Raw genomic sequence first — 23,998 nt, 5'->3', positions numbered from 1 at the left:
ATATTGAAAATGGAAATTAATATAAGCCTAAAAAGACCAACTATTTTTAGCGTTCTATATAAGTAGGATCTACTGCCCGTGAGTTTGTACAAATTAAAAAAAATGTCAATATTCTACTAGAGATTCTATACTGTTATTCCGTATACTACTGATTCTTCCAGTCTTGACCTATACTGGCATTATCATAAGATTTTCCTTCGATCCCGTATAGAAAAGTACTGTATGTGGTTATTATACAACCGATGTTTCCACGTGACCTCTCCATACCTACAGCGCGGTATTTACTTACTTCACAAGTGTACATACAGGGCTACTCAATGATGTTGTGTAAGAAGACGATTTCGTTTAAATGAAGTTAAGGTTTCGGAGTTAAAAATCAAACAGAATAGCTAATACAGCATATAATGTTACAGAGTTTGAATTTAAATAAATTAACTTTTCTACTGTAAAATGTTTCAGAGTTTAGATCTAAAGAGAATAGCTATTCTACAGTGTAGAATGTTAGAGAGTTTAAATTTACACAAGATAACTTTTCTACTGTACAATGTTTCAGATTTTAGATTTAAATAGAATAGCTTTTCTACAGTGTATCTATCACATTATGTTTAATATTATTTTCTAAGTGAATAAAATAAGAAAACTGATTCGATAATATGGAGATAAAACTTGTATTGAATACTGTGCAAAAGGAAATTCGTTGTCTAATCAACGTTATATTTCTTGAATAATTGATACATTAAATCTATTTACCACTATTACTTCTAGACCAACGAAATAATTTGACAGCTTTGAACGACCAATGAAAGAAAATACCTACAGAATATCAAGTTTTAAGTTATCTTTCATCTTTTTGTTTTATTATTATCGGTCAGTTGCATTTCATATTTCTCTCATATAACAACGACATAAGTGACACTTAGATCACCAACATGTTATGTATTGCTGTCTACAACATTTCCTGTAACTGACTGATAATCATGATAAAGATCATGAACGAATCATCGTAGACACCTCTATTGTTTTGGTGACTATAAGCACCAGTATTATTTAATAGTTACTTCACTGACCTCGACAAACCCAATTGAGAATATGATGTGTGCTAAATTTGTATGTCGAGTGTCACTAATAGAGAACGCTTACTCCACAGAGACGCAGAGCCTCGGTTTTGTTTTGTCGGAGATTTTGTTTTATGAAAATCAATGTTTTATTCCATAAAAAATTATTATTGAAGAGGTGCAACTCAGAATGCGTCTAAGTTGTAAAAATAAGTATGAGAACTCGACAAGCCTATTTTCTATTTTATAGATAAATGGTCAGAAATAGCTGGCACTGATAATAGTTCCTTTATTTCAGAATGTAATCATAGTTGTAGTAGATTATGACCAGAAAAATGTCACCTTTGATATAAAATAGTGATAAAAAATAGATACTATTGACTACCGTTGGTCCAAAACATACTACAGTGAATTTTTCTATAATGATGATCTACATCAAGTTGGATAAACGGAAAGATTGAAATATTGTTATGAGTATCATTTTAACACACACAAAAAACCAACATAAAAACAAAAAAACAATAAAAAAACCAACGAATTACTAAACACTTCATTTTAAATTTTAATGTGTTTGGTCCATCTAAAACCAAAGCTGACAAACGATATTTTTGTCATCGATAGGAGATCCTCATTAGCATAATGTCTTTCCCACTTAAAACATAAATTATGCTAAAATACATTGCCTGGTTACTACTGTAACAGTGGAATTATTCCCGGCGTGGAAAACAAATCGCTTTCATTAAATCTCTGCGAATAAACAACAAATTCTAATTTTTGACACGTGAATGTAGATGCGAAAACTATCACACCGCGAACTGTTATAGAGCTGATCCACACGTGAAAATGTCCGCTCCAACAGTAATAAAAACCTCTGTGGAATCTCATTTACATATATATTTGTATGAAAATTTCAATGCGGAATAAAGGATGGAGATATTCTGACCTTGAACCTCGAAATAGACTATTAAGTATCGTTTAAATTCACAAACGAAAGAAAATTAAATACCAGAGCTTAATTTCTTCGTATCGGATTGAGCACTGGTTTATCCTATTTTGTTTGAGGTTTAGTACATGGCTACCCATGTAATACAGTCGCGTAATTTGGGGGAAAATAATCACTTGAAGGCATGAACAAAAATCTCCGTCTTGATGGTTAAATAATATTTTCATTCTCCACCTTGTTTTACAGTAAAGAAGGAAAACTGTATAACTCGTATTAAATTGCAATGATGATTGCAGTAACACCCAGATAGCTTTATCAGAGAAACAAATACTCTATTGTGTATGCATACGAGAAAAAATGATATTCCTCCGTCAAGCAAATATATGTCATTAAAATCACCTGTTCATAACTTCTCTTTAGACACGGAAGCAAGCAATTGTTTTTTACCAAAAGACAATTGAGAAAAATCTATTCTCAATACCTGTGTCTTTAGTATACAATATAGCATATCTTCCTGAACTCTTTGTGTGGCATCTATTCAACATACATGTATTGCGGTAAATATTTCGATTCGGTAACATAAACAGCAGCTAAAAAGCATTAGAATCGTTCCTTTGGTGGTTGTCTTCAAGTTGTAGACAATCAAAAGCAAATAATGCTCTTTAGTTTTTATATAAAAAAGTCATAACATCGACAAAGTTTCAGGTCCTACCGTCAATGATATTCTCTCGTTCGCTAAGGTAAAGAAATAAAACGCGTATATTTACGGGTTACATATGGTCTTCATCGTTTAAAATACTTAACAGTATCTGTTAATCAAACGCCAGATCAAAGACCAGGAATTATCTGAAGGAAATATTTTCTACACACAAGATACACATGAATTTAGTTCCTGTACACTGGGGCATTAGACCGAGGCAGTGGTTTGTTGCCTAGGATGATATCAGCAGCTTTCTCAGCTAACATGATTGTAGGGCCGTTCAAATTCCCAGTTATAACATTAGGCATGATGGATGCGTCAACAACCCTGAGGTTATCGATACCTAGAACACGAGTTTGAGAATCCACTACGGCCATGGGGTCATTCTCCGATCCCATTTTACATGTACATGACGGATGGTAAGCACTGTCGCCCTGAGCCCGCACAAAGGCATCGATTTCAGCATCTGTTTGACAATCTGGTCCAGGTGATATCTCACGACCACCACGGAAAGGATCGAATGCTTTTTGTTTAAAAACTTCCCTAGCAACTTTGACGCTGTTCCGCATTGTTCTTACATCTTTTTCTGTAGACAGGTAGTTGGCAACAATCTTTGGATGGTCTCTTGGATTTGTCGATTTTAGTTTGATATAACCCCTACTTGTACCACGCTGACCCCCAACATGGAGTTGGTAGGCATGTTCATTGCCATTCTTGCGCCCATGATCCTTTACGACAGAAGGCAGGAAATGGAACTGAATGTCAGGGTACTCAAGGCCTTCTTCACTTGGGACAAACCCGCCACTCTCCAAGTGTGCAGTAGCTCCATCACCTTTTTGAGTAAGGAACCACTGCAGACCTATCCGAATCATATTGTGAGGAAACTTCCACTGAGCAGAATACAGAGTGATGGGTTGCTTACATGCTTCCTGTACATACACTTCCAGATGGTCCTGGAGGTTCTCTCCTACACCAGGCAAATGTTGAACCACAGGGATGTCGAGAGCCTTCAGGTCATCCGCATTACCCACACCCGACAGCATGAGAAGTTGCGGAGAGTTGATTGATCCGCCACTCAGTATCACTTCCTTCTCTGCTCGTATCATCTTTTTCACTCCCTTCTGTTCATATTTCACACCAACGGCTCTCTTGTTCTCAAATATAATTTTTGTGGACAGTGCATGTGATTCTACTTTCACATTGTCGCGTTTCAGCGCTGGCCTGAGGTGGGCCATGGCGGCACTCCATCTGCGGCCTTTGTGAATGGTCATGTCCATCCAGCCTACACCCTCCTGCTGATAGCCGTTCATGTCATCTGTAAAGGGGAAGCCGGCCTGCTGTCCTGCCTCTATAAAGGCCTGATGTAGTGGATTATTACTCCTCCCACGTGACACATGAAGAGGACCATCGCCACCTCTGTAGTCATCCTCTCCGAGTTCGTGGGTTTGTGACTTTTTGAAATAAGGTAAGCAATTCGCATAAGACCATCCTTTCGCTCCCGCGTTTTCCCATCCATCATAATCGCCAGCATTGCCACGAATGTACACCATGGCATTAAGGGATGACGATCCTCCCCAGACGCGTCCACGTGGCCAATACATAACTCGGTTGTTCATGTGTGGCTCAGGTTCAGTATGGTAATACCAATTGTACTTGTCGTCACACAGATTGTACATGAGAGCAGCGGGCATGTGGATCTTCCAGGTATAGTCTTTAGGACCTGCCTCCAGAACACACACCTTGTTGTTGGGATCAGCGGACAGCCGATTGGTAAGAGTACAGCCAGCCGAGCCAGCACCAACTATGACATAGTCATAGGTGAAGCAATCTTCTATTAACCTGGAGGCATGTCTCGTCTGCATATTGTTGTATAAAGTTGGTCTTGCTTGCGATAAAGTACTAAACAACCTACGTTGGGGATGAATTCCCTGTGGTCTCACACCTGCAGTAGTTTTACTGGACCAGGCTGACGGATCCTCCATGATATAGTTTTCAATATCACCCAATGAGGATACAACTGTATCTGTGACCCATTGTAGTTCATCCGCCGAACCCACACCTGATAAAACACCAATTTTCCGTACCTTAGTGGATTCCCGAAATGCAAAGTCATGCATAGAATCACCAACTATCACTGCTCTCTCTGGGTCGACATTGAGTTCTTCACAGATGAGACGTGTACTGTAGTCAAGTGATTTAGAGACATAGTGAGGGTCGTCCCCACATACCATCATGTCCACATACTTCAGCACACCAAGATTTTTCAAGTCCGAAAGCGCATGATCCCGTTGATCACTCGTTGATATTGCAATTTTGACTCCTTTCCTCTTCAGAGTTTTGAAGAACGTTTTGATATCTTTGTGAAGAGACTTCGGCTTTTCTAAAAGAGCGGATTCACACTCCTGCCAGACTTTGTTGACAACCATCATGGACTCCTCATACGTCAGATGTTTATGGACAATCTCCACCAGTGCCTTCCTCGCCTCCATGTTGGTTGTCCCGTGTTCATTCAACAGACCATCCTGTATTTTACCTGTTTGCTCACATATTCCCAATCTCTGGAAAATTTCAGACTTCAGTCCATTGAGGTTTGTGTTTTCTTCTAACCTAAGAAATGAAATAGAATTATATACTGTTGTATATCAGATTTCTATCGATAGTGAGTGTTACTTGTCGTATACTACATATAGCAAGGATAACAGGATTAAATCATTATTAGCTGATTCTGTTCAGGTCGTTTTTATCATATAACTATATCCTAATGCTCAATAACATAACAATGATTCCATACCTTGAACAGATCTGCTCCATCCAGCCAGTGTATCTTGTGTGAGCACAGGCGATAGTACCATGGAGATCTAAGATAATCAACTGAACATTTGCCACTCGGTTTCCATCACTTGGAATCTCATCTAGATTAGAAGGCTCAAGAGAATATGGTTCTACCAGAATTCTCTGGTCGTTAGAATATGCATAGCATTCTCTCCATTGGTTCCCCGGTAGGATCAGTGGCAACACATCCTGAACACTATCCACCACGTGTCTGGCCGCTGGGTACAGATCTGTAGTCTGTCCTACACCACTCAGTACTCCAATGTTCCAGCCCAGCTTAGCTGCCTTTCCCATGCCCGCGTCGGCCTTCGTATCTCCGATCATGACAGTATCCTCAGGGTTCACACCAAGCTTTTTACAAATCATCAAGGCATTATGCGGAGCAGGCTTTGGGACGTTGTTAGGATCATCGCCACAAGCTATCAGGTCGACCATGTTTCTAATTTTTAACTCTTCCAGAACGTTTTCAGTCCCTTTTCTACTGTCAGACGTGCAGACGGCAATCTTAATATCGTGACTTTTAAGGATTCTAAACAAGGTCTTTAGGTCTCCTAAAGGTCTGGTTTCATAGATACCGTGCCCATCCTCCCAGATACTGAGAACAAGATCACAACTTTTGTCCTCATCAACGCCTTCTTTTATGAGTAGCTCAATTACAGCATCCTGAACCATCTTATCCGTAGCCTCTGCCAGCAGACCAGAAATTACTCGGTCGGTGGAATGACTGAACCCAATAGTCTTATACACTTTTTCTTTAATGTCAAGCCCAGTAGCCTCTTCTAATCTAAAACAGTAAATTGAAGTTTTTGTGATAAATCTATAAAGCAGTTGATTCAAATATTCATTCAAGAATAAGTATGCTAACAACTACCTATTTATGTACTTGATTATTTGTTTATCATCTTTACAACATTCTCAAAATAAAACCGCTGTCATTGAAAATGATGAAATTAAGAAGAGGAGACGAGAAAATAAAGATTGAACAGGTTGGTGGTAAGAGAAACATAGGGCAGGGGAATATCATTGACAAATAAGAAGAAAAATATGATAACAATGAATAGCTTACGTAGATGCTATTTTCCTGGACCATGGTGCCCACATTGCTTGGCAGCAGATCAAAGTGCCATCTTTGTCGAAAATAACAAGAGACGGCTTCCTCTCGGCTTCAGTGGTCTTGACCGGTTTGACAATGTTAATAGTCCTGAACTCGGGATCGTAATTATTTGTGAGGGAGCTGTATGTAGCATTACTGCCACGAATGCCTGAAACCGATGTGAACTAAAAATCAACACTTTTCATAATTACCGATTGACAGAATGATACCCAAAATATAATTGGTTGAATTTTATTATTTTCAATGCAACGGAAAGTAATAACACGAGAGAAACGACTGAGATACTATTAGTAGGGTTGGTTTATAATGAGGGTTAACAACTAGTAAATTGTGGCCAAGTTTAAATGTCTACAATATTTGGTAATGCGAAAAATACACGAGGCATATTTTTTTTATAGTTTATGAGCTATCGATCTGCTATTTCAAGAGTTTACGGAAGATCATAGTTGCGATTATAATTATAATTTCAACTCATCTAGGGATGTCGGATGAAGAAATGAAATCATATAACAGTTATTCTACAATCGTTTGAATATGCATCGTACATAGAAAACTCTACCTATCTACGGGTTCCCATATGCATGACGAGTATTCATCATACTTATTACGACTGACACCACAGTACACACCTAAGACGTTACGTAGTTTGGGGTGGTATGACGTCACATTTGATTTGGTGATGAGTCTGCCCAGACGACTCGGCCATAGTAAACCTATACAGGTCTTCCCAACAGTCGCCATGGTAACCATTTATTTTAGGACGATCTCTATCGGCGCTGTATACCTGCAAGTAAGCAAATTATATTGATTTTCAAATACTGGTAATATCTGATATTAACTTTTGCTGTAGACTTTGATTTTTCATAGAGGCTAAAATTTCTTCAGATAATAAGTTTAACACTAAGTATATATTCTGATGTAAAACTGGAACTCATCATGCACATCTGTGTTTGATTTACAACTAATTTATTATACCATAAACTCTAACAATACAATTTGTTTTAATCTTAAAGAGAGGATTATTTCCAGGTACTCCATCAAAAAAACCAATAAGCATAGTATGAGCTCATTACACAAAATCGTATCTTATGGGACGTAGGAAACTATATACTATTAGTATAGTTTGTGTGTTTAAATGAAGCTCACAAGTAAATATTGTTTTGCATTGTCAGCTTTACTTGATTATCTTTTTTTTTGTTGCCAAACAATTCACGATGAAATTGCTCGTTATATGGAGTGACATTATAACAGCATTATTGATATCATTATGAAATAATAAACAACGAATGTTTACAAATTCTTAACATACTTCTCTTTTGCTTACAGATGTCAATTGACATTTACATATTGTCATACTATGCTATTTGAAGGTATGTTATACAACATATTCGTTAACTATATGATAACAATATACTTGTGTTAAGTTTCCCATTTCGTAATACTGTTTGGACACTTTCGCTCAACTACTGATCAACCTGGATCGTCACCCTCACTGGATGTTTTCAAGGTTCATTAATAGCGTCTGTAAACAATAGTAAATGACGTACCAAGTAGCCTAAAGATGCTTTACGTATAATATCGATGCCATTGTCTTACTTTACATTGCCATTTCAACCCCACTTTACAATGCTAGTTTACCTGTCCGTTTTGCTGATGTAGGCTTGTTTTCTGTCTGACACCAACAAATTCGATGCACCTACAAACACAGACAAGTGTCAGGACAATTCATATTTATAGAAGATATACCCGAGTCAGATAAAGACACGTATCAGAAGATAACATGTCATTGCTTCTAAAACAAACAAAACACCGAGATCGTCTGGGCAGACGACCTTCACTCAGGATGACAGGTGGCAAACATGGATTGGCTGTCTATTATATAACACAGCGGTTGTCCTTATCATCACCAGTTCAGCCAAAACAATATTTTGAAATATGATTTCATCAGCAATTTACCATAGAAGGCATTAATCATAGTTCATTTGATGTTAAAGACAAGATTTCGCTCTAAATAGTAATGATCACCTATAACTTACAGCAGACATGAGAATAAAACCAACTTGATTAGTCAAACTTACGCTTACCTTTCCATGGGTGAAGAAATTGGACCCCGCATCACTGTTCGATTCAAGTGAGAGTAAGCTGATCCGGTAGACGTTTAAGAAATTTATGGTCTTACATATAAATGACATTGATCTGGAAGACAGGCGTATGCTATTTTAAGACAGGTTAAAAGGTTATAATATATCAATCATAATGGTTTATTTAAGCTCAGAACGTTTATAAAAATGAAAATATTTTTCCCTAATGATGTTTTTAAATGCAATAGATGAAAGACAAATATTATAACGAAAACATTATCCGAATTCAAACTTCGCTGAGGCAAACATCGGTAAAACACAGCTTAATACAACGGGGTATCTTGAATGAACGGTGAAAATAGAACCAGTTGCACCGAAATGGTAAGTGTCATCCGCCACATAAATCGGGACCAATGCCGGCGGAAATCACAATCTAGAATGATAATAAGATTTTGACATTTTTTAGTACACGACTTCACAATATGGTTTTAGTTATACGCTTTATCTTACACATCTATACTAATTATATTCAAATGAATGTCTTTTAATTACCTACATACTATATAGAAAATATTTGAAATATTTATTCATCGAAAATATTTATTATGTTTATTGAAAATTATAAACAAATTGCATTTTCTATGTCAACAGAATATACAGATATGGCTTATGTGTACCGTATAACCGAATCATGGACGAACAACACAGTTACGTGTATATCACTATATATTACCAAGAGAAAGAGCGGGAGCAAACAACTATATCCTATATTACTGTAAACATACTTATTCCAGCGCAGTCAAATTTTAGCGAAAATCTGTAAATTGTGATTTGTTAGCGTTGATATAACTTAGTGCAATTCGATAGGTAAAAACCGGGAATAACCTTTACCATTTAGCGCTGCACATGAATTAGCGTTTCAAAGACAGCGCGAAAAGCGTTAAAATAAAATTACCGCTGAAACAAGTGCGTCTATAGTAGTTTCCCCTCAAGTATGATGAAGTTTGGAAGTATATGTCGACTGATGATTACTACGACAGAAAGGTCGATATCTAGGCGGGGAATACTGTAGATACATTGAGCCTCTTGTTATTACACTGTGTGAACCATTGTGTGACCTAGATATATAGTGTCGACTCAAATGCACAGACGAATAAGGTATTTTGAGAAATGTTTCCAATATCATAATAATAATCTTTCCGTCTTATTCCCTTATCAAAGTACATTGTTGAGAGCTCCAGTACTAAACATATTGGTTTTGTGTTACTCGAGTTTGTAATACGATTGACTAATGACGTCGGAAATATATATCAGGACCCAGTTCATCAACATTTCGTAACTTTAAAAGAATTTCTTAAATAAAAATTCTCCATAGGAGAGCATTACAAAAGTTAAGGAAAACTCCTTCTTAACATAAGAGTATTTCCTTACCTAGTTCTCACATATTAATACGACGGTCAAGTTCTGCTTACGTTTCCCAGTTCTGACCATTTAAATAAAGAAAAGTTGAAAGCATTGAAAGCGAGGCTGCGTGGAAATGTAACCACGGACATAGTCAGCCGGGAGGACGTTTAGGGATTCCTATACTTTAAATTAATTTCTACTTACGCAGGCAGATTTTGACCAGAAAGTTTATTTTTCTATTCCATAAGAAATTATACTAGATACATTCACACCATTTTTACCGACTTTAGTCATCCTTGCCCGACTGTTCACTTTAAGGAGTGTTGATGAAATTGGGTACTTTTGCACAATGTCGTGTCAATTGATATCCATTTGCGTTACTAAAGTAATAATCCCTTCAAGATTACCACAAATAATAAAACACTGCTACATATTGTGTTTCAACGACAGTTTATTTTCACTCATAATAAACAATTGTATACCATTAAAGCTGTATAGACAAGGTGCATGACCTCCGTTATTTAAATTTAAATCAGAGACTCAATTAAACTCAAACCTTACAACAATAGAGTCGATATCCAACCTTACAATAAAGTTATACAATGTCGTAAAAATGTTTTGTTATATCATCCAAACGGAATTTAAATTTTAACTTCGCTGAGGCAAGCATAATAGAACATGGATTTGTACATCGGCGTAGCCTATTTCGAATACGCGGGGAAAATAGAACTAGTTGCACCGAATTGGTAAGTGCCATCCGCCACATAAATCGGGATCAAGGCCGGAGGATATCACAATCTCGAATGATATGATTTTAACATTTTTTGTATCCGACTTTCCAATAAGGTTTCAGTAATACGCTTTATATCATACATAGATAACTTTTCGTTAAACTGTCAATGTCCCCGTTCTTATAATTACCTTAACATTTTAAAGAAAACACTTGATATATTTATTCATCGAAAATATTGATCAGATGTTCACTGAAAATTATAGAAAAATATTGCATTATCTATGTCGGAACAGAATCTAAAGATAGGGTATCGTATAATCGAATCATGGATGAACAACATCATTACATGTACATGTATTTTAATATGTTATTACCAAGGGAAAGCGCGGGAACCAGCAACCATATCCTAAATTATTGCAAATATTCTTATTTCAGCGCACTTCAAACTCACTAATATAATTAACTACATCTCTACGTCAAAACTCCTTAAATCTTATTTGTTTTCGGCATATCGCTTTATCATCCATATTCCTAGTTATACAGCTAAACTAAAGCTTTTCTAGTTTTAATATCCAGACATTATCTGTCCTTGATCATATTAAACAACGAAGCATAACAATCGAACAATAGGTAGAGGTTGATATATAACAGTAAACATCACATAAACTGCATTCACTCCACACGTTCTATTGATTAATTTTTACTAGCATAATTACTACTCTAAATGAAATCGTCATAACAAACTTACTACAAATTGAGAAAGGGGTTACACGAGTGATTTTCCGACGACTTGTTCCAATTTATCAGTCTGAATCGAGTATTGATGAAGCAACATGTGGTTTTGTGAACACATGGTATACCAATCTCAGCGTTCACTACCGACATCCAATCAAGACGAGAATACAGTATTGAAAGTCAAACAAAAAATAAATATCAACCGTCGTGAACATTTATGGAAATACAAACAAAAGAAACAAATGTAAAATCAAGAGATGAGTATTAGTATTATGCAGATATTTAGCCCTCCAGTTGTCCATAAACAGAGAAATTTTACTACAATTTGGTCTACATCTTGATTATATAGGCAGAGAAAGACGTTAGGATGCATTACTAGGTATATGGTCAAGGCAAAGAATCCCCGTGACCTTTGGACTCAACTATACGAAAGTGTACATACTTTTTTTCTATGATGATTGTTAAGGTTAGTATTCCCGAGTGGTGGCAGTAATAAAAAAACAGTGTCTCAATAACAGATGATAGTAAAATGTTATACAGACGTGTCTGGTATAGACAGAACAACACGACACTCTATTCAATAACAAAGACATGGCAAATAAGTAAACTGACCGTTCCTTTTAGTTGCAACACTAATACCTCAGTTCTCCAGTATTTTGTATGAATGAGGTGTTATGCTGTTCTATCTTACGTGGCACATACACTTAATGAGTAATCTCAATTAAAGCTAGTCACACGTCCACCTTAACTAAACATCAGTTCAGATATTAGAACACGGAAATCTCAACCAGTTTCGATTATACATACACGTTACTGGGGTAGGAAAACATACAATATAATGTAAATAAATAAATGTATAAACTCTGTAAAAACACTTCTGCGTATGTCATACAATATATGCGGGCACTAATAAACTGCTGCCCAATAAAGATAGATATCTGAGTTCAGTGTTTGTATATGACCATGGATGTCAAATATGTCCCTTTATAAAATGAACAAACATGAGATCATATTAATGCTGTTTAACATAAACAAATACATTGTATATACATTGTAGATACGAAGTATCACCTAACACTGAAAAAAGTAGCACGACGTGTGCAATGTGAAAAGTAAATCGTGGATTATTGAATCAACAAATAAAAAAATAAAACATAAAAAAAGCAAATGAATGAAACAGCAAATTGCTCTGGGACTGCAATTTATAGACAAAAAGAGATCATCTTTTAATTTGAAACTATTATATGTCATGAAAATATACTGTATTTAGAATTATCAGGCAGTGCCACGAAAGCGAAAAAATCATTAAAAATGATATATCAAACTCTCCAACAATTGATATGTTCATACTCGCGCTGACATTATGATATCAACCTACAACGATTGATAAGATATTATTTTTTTAATATATATAATCGGTACTCTATGACAGATTTCTGTTGAAAACAAGACTTAAAGAAAGCCATATCACAAGTTACTTGGTCCATGGTCCACTACAGGCAATTCCACGCGAGTACTGACAAACTATGTACCTGATGATGCTTTGAAATCAGAAGTATTCTGATAAAGTTTCACATCTTATTTTTGAACACTGGAGCATTAGACTGAGGCAGTGGCTTGTTGCCTAGGATGATATCAGCAGCTTTCTCAGCTAACATGATTGTAGGGCCGTTTAAATTTCCAGAAACAATATTTGGCATGATGGATGCGTCAACAACTCTGAGGTTGTCGATACCTAGAACACGAGTTTGAGAATCCACTACGGTCATAGGGTCATCTTCCGATCCCATTTTACACGTACATGACGGATGGTATGCGCTGTCGGCATAAGCACGGTTGAAGGCATCAATCTCGGCATCGGTTTGACAATCTGGTCCGGGAGCTAATTCCGTATTTCCGCGGAACGGATCGAACGCTTTCTGCTTAAACACTTCCCTAGCAACTTTGACACTGTCTCTCATTGTCCTCACATCATATTCTGTAGACAAGTAATTGGCTACTATCTTCGGATGATCTTTTGGATTATTCGATTTAAGTTTGAGAAAACCTCTGCTAGTACCTCTCATAGGGCCAGTGTGGAGTTGGTAGGCATGTTGATCGCCAGTTTTGCGTCCATGATCTTGTACAACAGAAGGTAGGAAATGGAACTGGATGTCAGGATACTCAAGGCCTTCTTCACTTGGGACAAACCCGCCACTCTCCAAGTGTGCAGTAGCTCCATCGCCTTTCTGAGTGAGGAACCACTGCAGACCTATCCGGACCATATTGTGAGGAAACTTCCACTGAGCAGAATACAGAGTGATGGGTTGCTTACATGCTTCCTGTACATACACTTCCAGGTGGTCCTGAAGGTTCTCTCCTACCCCAGGCAAATGTTGAACCACAGGGATGTCGAGAGCCTTCAGGTCATCGGCATTACCCACACCCGACAACATGAGAAGTTGAGGAGAGTTGATTGATCCGCCACTCAGAATCACTTCTTTTTCTGCTCTTATCATCTTTTTAGCTCCTTTTTGTTCATATTCAACACCAACGGCTCTATTGTTTTCAAACACAATTCTAGTTGACAGTGCATTTGATTCCACCTGCACATTTTCACGTTTCAGTGCTGGTCGGAGATGGGCCATGGCTGTGCTCCATCTACGGCCTTTGTGAATGGTCATGTCCATCCAACCTACACCCTCCTGCTGATAGCCATTCATGTCATCTGTAAAGGGGAAGCCGGCCTGCTGTCCTGCCTCTATAAAGGCCTGGTGTAGTGGATTATTACTTCTCCCACGTGACACATGAAGAGGACCGTCGCCACCTCTGTAGTCATCTTCTCCGAGTTCGTGGGTTTGGGACTTTTTGAAATAAGGTAAGCAATCCGCATAAGACCATCCTTTCGCTCCCGCGTTTTCCCATCCATCATAATCGCCAGCATTGCCACGAATGTACACCATGGCATTAAGGGATGACGATCCTCCCCAGACGCGTCCACGTGGCCAATACATAACTCGGTTGTTCATGTGTGGCTCAGGTTCAGTATGGTAATACCAGTTGTACTTGTCGTCACACAGATTGTACATGAGAGCAGCAGGCATGTGGATCTTCCATGTATAGTCTTTAGGACCTGCCTCCAGAACACACACCTTGTTGTTGGGGTCAGCAGACAGTCGATTGGTAAGAGTACAGCCAGCCGAGCCAGCACCAACTATGACGTAGTCGTAGGTGGCACCACCGCCTGATGTAGAAGAGGCATGCCTCCTTTGCGTATTATTGGAAAACGTGGATCTTAATTGTGATAAGGTGCTGAACAACCTACATTGGAAGTTGAGGCCCCCTGGCTTCCTGGTAGCAGGATTAGCATCAGGAGGAATTTTCTGATGAACTGGACCGGTTGGTGTGTCGTCCATGATATGTTCAATCACATGATCTACTGTGGGTACTACCAAATCTGTGACGCACTCCAGATCATCAGCTGAACCAACGCCTGATAACACACCAATTTTTTGTACCTTTGCTGTGTCTTCAAATGAAAAGTCGTGCATAGAATCTCCAACTACCACAGCTTTTTCTAGGTCGACCTTGAGTTCATCACATATGAGACGTGTACTGTGAGCAGGTGACCTGGTAACAGAGTGAGGGTCGTCCCCACATACCATCATGTCCACATACTTCAGCACACCAAGATTTTTCAAGTCCGAAAGTGCAAGCACTCGCTTATCTCCCGTACATATTGCAATTTTTATTCCTTTCCTCTTCAGAGTTTTGAAGAACTTTTTGATGTCCTTGTGAAGAGACTTCGGCTCTTCTAGAAGAGCGGATTCACACTCCTGCCAGACTTTGTTGACAACCATCATGGACTCCTCATATGTCAGATGTTTATGGACAATCTCCACCAGTGCCTTCCTCACCTCCATATTGGTTGTCCCGTGTTCATTCAACAGACCATCCTTCATTTTACCTGTTTGCTCGCATATTCCCAGTCTTGAATGGATTTCTGACTTCAGGTTGCACAGCCCTGTGGCCTGCTCTAATCTGTAACAACAAAATAAAAATATGTATGATACAAGATCGGAAAATGTCAGACTCACAACCATAACGAGAGGTCAGATGGGCCTTAACAGTCAACTGACTATTAATATAATACAATATTTAGAAGAAGAATTATACAGTAATAGATCAGTGTCAGGCAAATGAATTGAATATTCTCTTTTTTACAGTCTACTGACCTGGAACAGATTTGGTCCATCCAGCTGGCGTACTTGCTATGGGTGCACAGGATTGTGCCATGAAGATCTAAAATGACCAGAGCAACTTTTGGAACATGATTCTCAACGCTAGCAAACTCTTCTGAATTAGATTGTTCAAGGGAGTAAGGTTCTACTAGAATTCTCTGATCATTGGAATAGGCATAGCACTCTCTCCATTGGTCCTCAGGTAGGATCAGAGGCAACAAATCCTGAACACTCTCTATCACATGACTGGCTGCTGGGTACAAATCATTAGTCTGTCCTACACCACTTAGAACCCCGATGTTCCAGCCCAACTGTGCTGCCTTCCCCATACCGACATCAGCCTTGGTGTCTCCAACCATGACCGTGTCTTCTGGGTCAACACCCAGCTTTTCACAAATCATCTGGGCATTGTCTGCAGCTGGCTTTGGGACATTGTTTGGGTCATCACCACAAACAATGTGATCAACTAAATTATGCACTCCTAAATCTTCCAAAAAGTCCTCAGTTCCTTTCCTGCAGTCTGCAGTGCAAACAGCAATCTTAACATTGTGACTTTTCAATATTTTGAACAAGATGCTGAGGTCTGCTAATGTTTTTGTCTCATAGAAATCATGTCCATCTTCCCAGATGCTGTTAAGAATGGCACGACTTTTGATCTCAACTACACCCTCCTGTTTGAGAAGTTCAACTAGAGCATCCTGGACCATGCCTGTTGTTGCCTCCGCCAGCAAGCCTGGGACAACTCTCTCAGAAGAAGTACAGAACCCAATGGTTTTAAACACTTTCTCCTGAATGTCTAGTCCGGTGGCTTCTTCCAATCTGAAATAACAAAGAAATAAAGTAAGTTTTTTTCCCAAAAAAGAAAATTTAAGTTTTAGATTCAACCAACAAAGGATATAATGTAATTATGGAAAATTATGATTGGGTATGCACTATGAATATCATATTTACATAATAGCATTGACATAATACAGGATACAAAAACCACTCATAATGCCGTTAGAACAGTTTACTGATAAGGAATATTGTCTCTAATGGAGTCAAAGTATTACAGTGACTATAGAAATGGCTACAATTCAAATAACTGGTTATCAATGGTACTATCAGTTGATAAGGTAATAAAATATCTCTGTTGTTTTTATTCATGTCTTACTAAGTAAAACACTGTCTAACTATGTTGGTAGTTAAATTCTGAAAATATTGTCCAGCACAAAAAAAAAACCTCTTCGAAAATATGAACTTTATAATAAGAAGAGTTTTATTTAACAATTATGCTTGATTGAAACAGTGTTCACCTGTAAATATGTACTTGGGTGTTACTGTACATATTTTCGGTACCAAAAACCAAGATATGTGGTATAGCAACAACAATAGACTTAATCATACATTTTATTATGTAACACAAAAAATTATTTTTGAAGTCACAAATATGTCGCTTTCCTGAAATAAAAATTGTCATGGTTAGTTATCACAAAATATTTACTTAGAGGCTATTTTCCGGGCCCATGGGGACCACATCGCCTGGAAGCATATCAAGGTGCCATCTTTGTCGAAAATTACAAGTGATGCCTTCTTTCCAGCATCAGAAGCCTTGGTTGGTTTGACACTGTTGATGGTCCTGAACTCGGCCTTGTTTAGATCTGTTACTGAGCTGTATGTGGCACAAGTGCCACGGACTCCTGGAAGATAGACACAGTATGACAGATCGGGGAACATGTGCGCCTCACAGCGAGACACACTTTGGATTTGGCTAATACGTACATTCTAACTGAAAAGGGTAAAACTACTCATTTGCATTTTGTTCCATACAGTTGTGATATTCTGGTTTCATAAAGTCAATTGTCTTTAGGTAATTCTCTTTCCAAGGCACTTTTTCAGCTCCTCTTGATAGAGATGTATTTCTATAGATTCATTCACTTATTTTCTAGTTGAAGTTCGGAGGATTGTTCATTGGTGAAATATTTCACCGAAACATATCCATAGCTTTTTTGCTGTAGTGTATGAATTTTTTCCATTTTTTTTTAAGTATGAATAAAAGAATGCTAGTTCATCAACCCAGACATCCACATCCAATGGATGCCGCCTAGCATGCTCCCACAATCACATCACCATTAGTCTGTATGATTGTATGATCTGATTAATTTTAAACAAACCAAAGTTCTTTCTATGTCTCTTTAAAACGTAATACATTGTACAACTAAGCATTGAACGTCTTAGTGCACTTCTACTCCCATAACATGAGAGTCGACTGGTCAGCTGTTTTTTAATCGGACGTTTATTTTGCTGACTGTCCACTCTCATTTCCGAAGGGTCATTTCTTTGATGCAGCTTCCGACGTCAGATGAAGGCGGAATGAAAAGTGCAATAATATCAATATTTATAACTCTAACAGTGATAACATTGATGTGTACTTACAGTTTAGGTATTAATTATCCCATTTATCTAGGAAACCCATAACTTGAGGCCTCATAAAATAGTATTTTAGCGGATTAGATATGATGAATCCTTTCCTTATCATTTTGACCTAGTTTTAAATATGGCGGCTGGTTACTACAAAAAACGGAACATGTATTCAAGCGGGCAGAATGCAAGTAAAAGTTAAGGCAGATCAAGCGTTTTGGGGACTTTGCAATTCGTTTTTTCTACTTACCGGGCGGATCGCTTTCATCATGAAGTTTTGTCTGGGTCATGAAAGTTTACATTAGGAGATGTAAATATTTGTTTTTGATGGATTTTACGGCTGATTTGTCAAAAAACTTGTTGATTTATGAAAAAGAGGTAGGTATTTGACATTGATGAAGATTTAAATATGATTTTAACGTTTTATATTGTCACAATCCAAACTTTGAAAATGTTACCCTCAGCATCGGTAAATGGCCTATCGGAAGTTAGAGGTTAGACACGACGTAATGTTCCAGAAGTGTCTCGTCGTGCTATACCTCTAGCATTGTTGGAATAAGTGCACTTTATGTCGAATTTGTTCAGTTGGCATTCATTTTGGCTATGAATGCCAACTGAAAGACGTTCAATGCTTATATTTACATTTGGTTACAATTTTATGATGAAATCCCAAGAAATTTTGCATCTATAATGAAATAATCATTCAATATTGTCATGGTTGGAATAGCCATTTGAACAGCTATCTTCCGTGATCGCTGGCACGACAATTGTGACGTCACAATGATAATGACATCATAATAAGCGCTTGAAGTTCATTGTCTGCCAAATGTGTTTGGTAAGGTTGCATAGTGTTACTGCAGTGAAAATGTAAATATTTTACTGTATACAACCAAATAAGTGCCAAGCATGCTTTAAAAAGGAAAATTGTAACGACTTCAATCAGGGAAATATCTTTATGGAAGTTGCCATATGATACAAGATGCTGCTGTGACTGCTGTTCCTTTAGAAGTTTAAACAATCCTGCATTATCAATTGAAGTCAATTTCAGAGTATTAGACACTGCTACACTTACAAGAGATAATATGAAATATTTCAAATTACATCTACCATGTCTACTACTTGCCCAAGGCAAGAAAATTTGAAAACATTTTTACACCCCTGAACCCAAAATGTTGCAAATAGTGTCAGTGTTACAGAAATTACTTTTTGGTCTTTATTGAAATCATTTGTTAATCTTTAAAATACAGAAATGGTAAAGGATAATAACGTTGAGGATGATTTCAGACATATGTAGACAGATATAACATACAATTTATTTTTACTTTAATATCTTAAGTTCAGAGCTATGGAATTACTTTTAATGTTCACAAACCAATTTTAGCCTATGGACTCCCTCCTTCATGTAAATTGGCAAAATATGTTGGTCTAAGTGACATAAATGGTTTTAGACAAGTTGTATTGTAGAGACTAGACAGGCAAATATGTCACACCAAAACAAAATACATATTTGGTATTTAGTCTTTATGTTTGAATACCGCTATAATATTAGTTTCTCCTAAAATACATAAAATTAAGAATATACAAGTACTTGTACATGTATATAATCTTATATGTTTTGATACATGCATAATACAAAATGCTTTAAAATGCTCATATCTATCTCAGTACCAGTATTATAGTAAATGTAATTTTATACAATGAATATAATTAGAATTCATTGATTTATGAAGATTTTAACAAATTTATTATGATACATGAAGAAGTTTGTTTCATACTTAAAAATATATGTAAAAAGTTAAGCACACACCTAAGACATTACGTAGTTTGGGGTGGCATGACGTCACGCTCGATTTGGTGAGGAATCTGCCCAGACGACTCGGCCGTAGTAAACCTATACAGGTCTTCCCAACAGTCGCCATGGTTACAGTCTACGTTGAGGATGATTCTCCTATGGCGTCTCGTATCTATAAAGAAACAAATATTAAATGAATTATAAATGTTTCAGCAAATTTGTGGAAATTCAACATAATCTGAACTCCTCAGATACTTTTGGATGTAAAAAATTTGCAAAATCATTTTTCGTAGCCATCTCTAAGCTGACAAATCATGCTTATTGACTTATTTGATTGACTTATTTGATAGGAAATAAAATTGAGCCATATTGGCATGTTCTACACATTTAAGGATATCCATAAATAAAGGGTATTTTCCACTTCATTCTAGTAATGCTAAATTTGTAAAATTTTCTATAAAAATCCAGTATCTAGCTACTTAATAGAATTACAAAATATTTCCTACAGAATTACAAATTAAAAATATTTCTTGGAAGTTGATTAGAATATGTACCCGGCCTACTATACCTTTCGGCCGGGTACGAATTGGTCCCCATGTGTCGTAGTGGAGCACTGCCACCAAAAATCACTCGGGAACAGTGTTCTATATTTTTTTTGTAGGTTTTCGATTATTTTATGCGTATACATGCATTTACATATTATTTTTGTACAAAACAAACATAACTACCATTCTTTATATCTACCGTACCGCTCACAAGACGTCAAATTCACAATTTGTGGACTTGCCGTATAAATTCCCTTTAGAAAGACCTTCATATGTATTATGTAAAAAAATAATGCCTCGATGAGAATTTGAGTTTTATTACCGAGTAGACAAGCGATATCAAATAAGTACGATATAATGCAAACAGACGTTTTATAATGGTTTCAATAATCATTACTTTGCTCCATTAGCAGTAATAGGCACCAATTGTAGCTCTAAAGACGACATAATTTTCTGTCTAAAAGTCTTTTGAGCTACAATATTGCAGCTAGAAGTTCATATGCTTCTTAACACTGAAAAAGCACCATATCGATATGGCTGAGCATGCTTTTCAACTAATTATTTCACAAACAAGTAAACAACAAGTATACAATAATTTTAAACTCTCAACAGACATTGTATACTAGCTATACTGCAATAATTAGTGATGGGCCGATGATTGAAATTTTTTTTTTTTTAAATGGTCAAATTTTTTAACCGATCATCAATTAAGAAATTGAAAAACCAATTTTAATAATCGAAATCTTTTTTAAAGTGGTCCTAAATCTTACGATTTGTATCACGAAACATTTGTTTATCATAATTCAACTGAATAATTAGCCCATTTTATTACCCTACAGACATTGTTCCCATACAGTAAAGTATCCATCATCATACACTAGTCTGTCGCAGTGGACATGCTTTCTTACCACATCATTACCTCATGATTCAAGTGATATTCATAGTTATTTCTCACCAGTTTATTAACATATTTATACAATGTATATCGCAATAATTTCGGAAGAGCTTTGAAATTCTAATAAATAGAGCAATTATTGCCTGAATTTGAAAACCGATTAAAATCAATAATTGATATATTTTGACATTCCGATTATCGCGATTATGAAAATGAAACATATTCCCATCACTAGCAACAATTATTTATAATTAGCGTTAGTAGCAGTATCATAATTACATGTATTATGCTTATATATCTACCTGTACATGGCATCTATCTTGTGGCGAACTATCTAGTGGACTACAAACCGTCAATCAATGTGTAATCATTTGTTTCCTTTCGCAAAGGTTCAAGCCAGCACTAAGTCACTGATTACGACCACCCGTGTCAGTCATGGACAGCGGAATAGACAGCGAGGCTTTAGGACCCCCTATAGCTACCTAGTGATGGAACAAGTGAACCACGAGTGACGAAACCCCCGTGTTCACTAGACCATGCACATATATTTGTTCACCACCAGGTTATAATGTATCGTGTAGCGGCTACATCAGCCGGCTACCATAGTCCCCAGCAACCCCCTCCATAACCAAACAGCTGACAATGGTAATTGTCATCGAGGTCAAAGTTCACGGCATTCAGCCTCTGTATGAAAGACAGTTCCAAGTCAAGAGGTTATGACTTACGCATCGCCTTTTATTTGAAGAAACCTCACAATTGCTAATATAATTTGGTTGCGATTCTCCCCCCCCTCTTTTTTTAGATAAATATGAAGTCTGTAAAAAAGTCAGAAGTGATTCACAGACACGAGGTCGAGACGTGTCTGCCGGCTGTACACCTACTGACAGTACCGGTAAAATCTGGCAATGTTTCTCGAACAGCTCGTTCAAATATTGACACATTAAAAAGAGTGAATTTCATAGACACTACATAGACACTTACAGTGGCTGTTTATGTTGACGGCTCCTCACGCTGAAATGACTTGTTTACTGTATGCCGTGTTCTCGTAATATTCTCGGGGAAATCCCCGCGTGGTAATGTCATGGTCAACTCAAGCTGTTGAATATTAGGCTATTAGTGTCCAAATATTCATTCATGAATATTTATAAGTGATTGATCCAAATCAAATTTTAGCTAATGTAACTGATGATATGTTGACTTACATGTAGAGTCTATACCAGTGGTCAAGAACAATGAAACGGATATGTATACAACTATACAGTAAAACTTTTGGTTGAATAATTAGATCTATTTTTCAAAATGTTTCCGTTCGCATACTTAATTTCAATAAATATTCATAAGCACAAACACTAATGTAATTTTCCATGTGCACCCATCAACTTCCTGTCAGTTCAATCTTAGTCACTGATCGACTGAAAAACAATGTTTTTTTTATCTAGTGTTACCAACAGTTTTAATTAAACTAATCACCATCAATACTATCAGAGACATAATTTAATTTTCTAAATATCTGATACTATTTTTATACTAATTATATATATATATATATATATATCAGGCCTATTTAATTCTGTTTGGTATTTATTTTTATGTCAACTGTGCATGATTTAGACATCACACGCAGATTTATACAATCTAGTTACAGATTTTGATTTATCTTGCATACACGTATATACTTATTTTATACATGTACACTATTTTTAGCCAAATGCATTAGAGCGATAGTCCCAAACCACTTATGCCCAAATATTGAGATATTGTAATCATAGGGTAATGAGCAAATTTGTATAGAATATATTTAACGCAATCGCTTTCTCTAGATGGCCTCTACCAAGAATTTGTAAGTGATATATGTCCTTGCCTTTACATTTGTACTATAGCTAGCTAACTTTGAGTATACTTTAGTTTAGCTACTGTTGTAGCGGAAAAGATGTCACCTTCTGATCACAGGCGTTTGGCTCTTTAGAAATTTTTCTCTCTATATATATGTAATACTGTGTCACAGTATTACATATGATATAGAGAGAAAAATGTCTGAAGTCTTGTTTTAGATCCAAACGCCTGTGTTCTGCTGACTTTTTCAGCCAGAAGGTGATATCTTTTCCGCTACAACAGTAGCTAACTTTAGTTATATTTGTAAATAAGTTTAAACTAGCCTAGCTATACACTTAGATATTTTCCCGATCTCTATGTTAAGACAAAAATTCATGATCATCATTTTTTTTATAAAATTTTCTCTGTAATTTCCCACGAAATAGACAACTGAGGCCTTTTCCTCCCTGAAACATGGGCTTTGGTGTTGTATGTACACGGCCGAATATTCTAACTATAGTAGATCTACTAATAAATTAAGAAAAAATTAAGTTTTTTAACATTCTAATAATACTTCCCTTCTAATTATCTTCTATATTGCTTATCTTTCACTAAGCACATGTATCTTATCTGGCTCGTTTTTTATGACATGTTCTAGTACATAATATATGCGATAGTGTATCATGAGATATGTACTAGAACATGCCAAACGAGCCAAGTACCTAGCTGTGCACTAA

General features: G+C 36.7%; 2 protein-coding genes across 4 annotated transcripts; both read right to left on the bottom strand.

The window, feature by feature from the left end:
• Positions 1-1,591: 1,591 nt before the first annotated feature.
• Positions 1,592-9,274, bottom strand: LOC138315162 (uncharacterized). The gene is made up of 6 exons (XM_069255959.1): positions 8,729-9,274; positions 8,283-8,340; positions 7,274-7,428; positions 6,597-6,792; positions 5,490-6,314; positions 1,592-5,305 (listed from the first exon to the last, which is right to left on the bottom strand). The coding sequence occupies exons 3-6, from the start codon at positions 7,392-7,394 to the stop codon at positions 2,884-2,886; spliced, it is 3,564 nt and encodes a 1,187-aa protein (XP_069112060.1). The 5' UTR covers positions 7,395-7,428; positions 8,283-8,340; positions 8,729-9,274; the 3' UTR covers positions 1,592-2,883.
• A 1,286-nt stretch (positions 9,275-10,560) lies between these two features.
• LOC138315160 (choline dehydrogenase, mitochondrial-like) lies at positions 10,561-22,577 on the bottom strand. 3 transcript variants are annotated; one of them, XM_069255956.1, is made up of 5 exons: positions 22,431-22,577; positions 20,025-20,181; positions 17,301-17,496; positions 15,812-16,636; positions 10,561-15,617 (listed from the first exon to the last, which is right to left on the bottom strand). In XM_069255956.1, the coding sequence occupies exons 2-5, from the start codon at positions 20,134-20,136 to the stop codon at positions 13,169-13,171; spliced, it is 3,582 nt and encodes a 1,193-aa protein (XP_069112057.1). In that variant the 5' UTR covers positions 20,137-20,181; positions 22,431-22,577; the 3' UTR covers positions 10,561-13,168. The 3 variants fall into 3 exon arrangements, with proteins under 3 accessions (XP_069112057.1, XP_069112056.1, XP_069112058.1); XM_069255955.1 differs by lacking the exon at positions 22,431-22,577 and adding an exon at positions 21,752-22,104; XM_069255957.1 differs by lacking the exons at positions 17,301-17,496; positions 22,431-22,577 and having other exon boundaries at positions 20,025-20,165.
• Between the last annotated feature and the right edge of the window lie 1,421 nt (positions 22,578-23,998).

The sequence above is a fragment of the Argopecten irradians genome, chromosome 2, assembly GCF_041381155.1.
Source record: "Argopecten irradians isolate NY chromosome 2, Ai_NY, whole genome shotgun sequence".
In the NCBI taxonomy this organism is placed as follows: Eukaryota; Metazoa; Mollusca; class Bivalvia; order Pectinida; family Pectinidae; genus Argopecten; species Argopecten irradians.
The sequence above is the reverse complement of the archived record's forward strand: the minus strand, read 5'-3'. Positions and strand labels throughout refer to the sequence as shown.

Bases quoted from the DNA above. Each gene is read 5' to 3' on its own strand.
- LOC138315162 (XM_069255959.1), bottom strand. From the start codon at position 7,394: ATGGTTACCATGGCGACTGTTGGGAAGACCTGTATAGGTTTACTATGG. The intron at 6,793-7,273 runs GTGTGTACTGTG...CATCGGTTTCAG, and splicing joins CAAACTACGTAACGTCTTAG to GCATTCGTGGCAGTAATGCT. The intron at 6,315-6,596 runs GTAAGCTATTCA...TTACTGTTTTAG, and splicing joins TCCAGGAAAATAGCATCTAC to ATTAGAAGAGGCTACTGGGC.
- LOC138315160 (XM_069255956.1), bottom strand. From the start codon at position 20,136: ATGGCGACTGTTGGGAAGACCTGTATAGGTTTACTACGGCCGAGTCGT. The intron at 17,497-20,024 runs GTGTGTGCTTAA...TCTATCTTCCAG, and splicing joins CAAACTACGTAATGTCTTAG to GAGTCCGTGGCACTTGTGCC. The intron at 16,637-17,300 runs GTAAATATTTTG...TTGTTATTTCAG, and splicing joins GCCCGGAAAATAGCCTCTAA to ATTGGAAGAAGCCACCGGAC.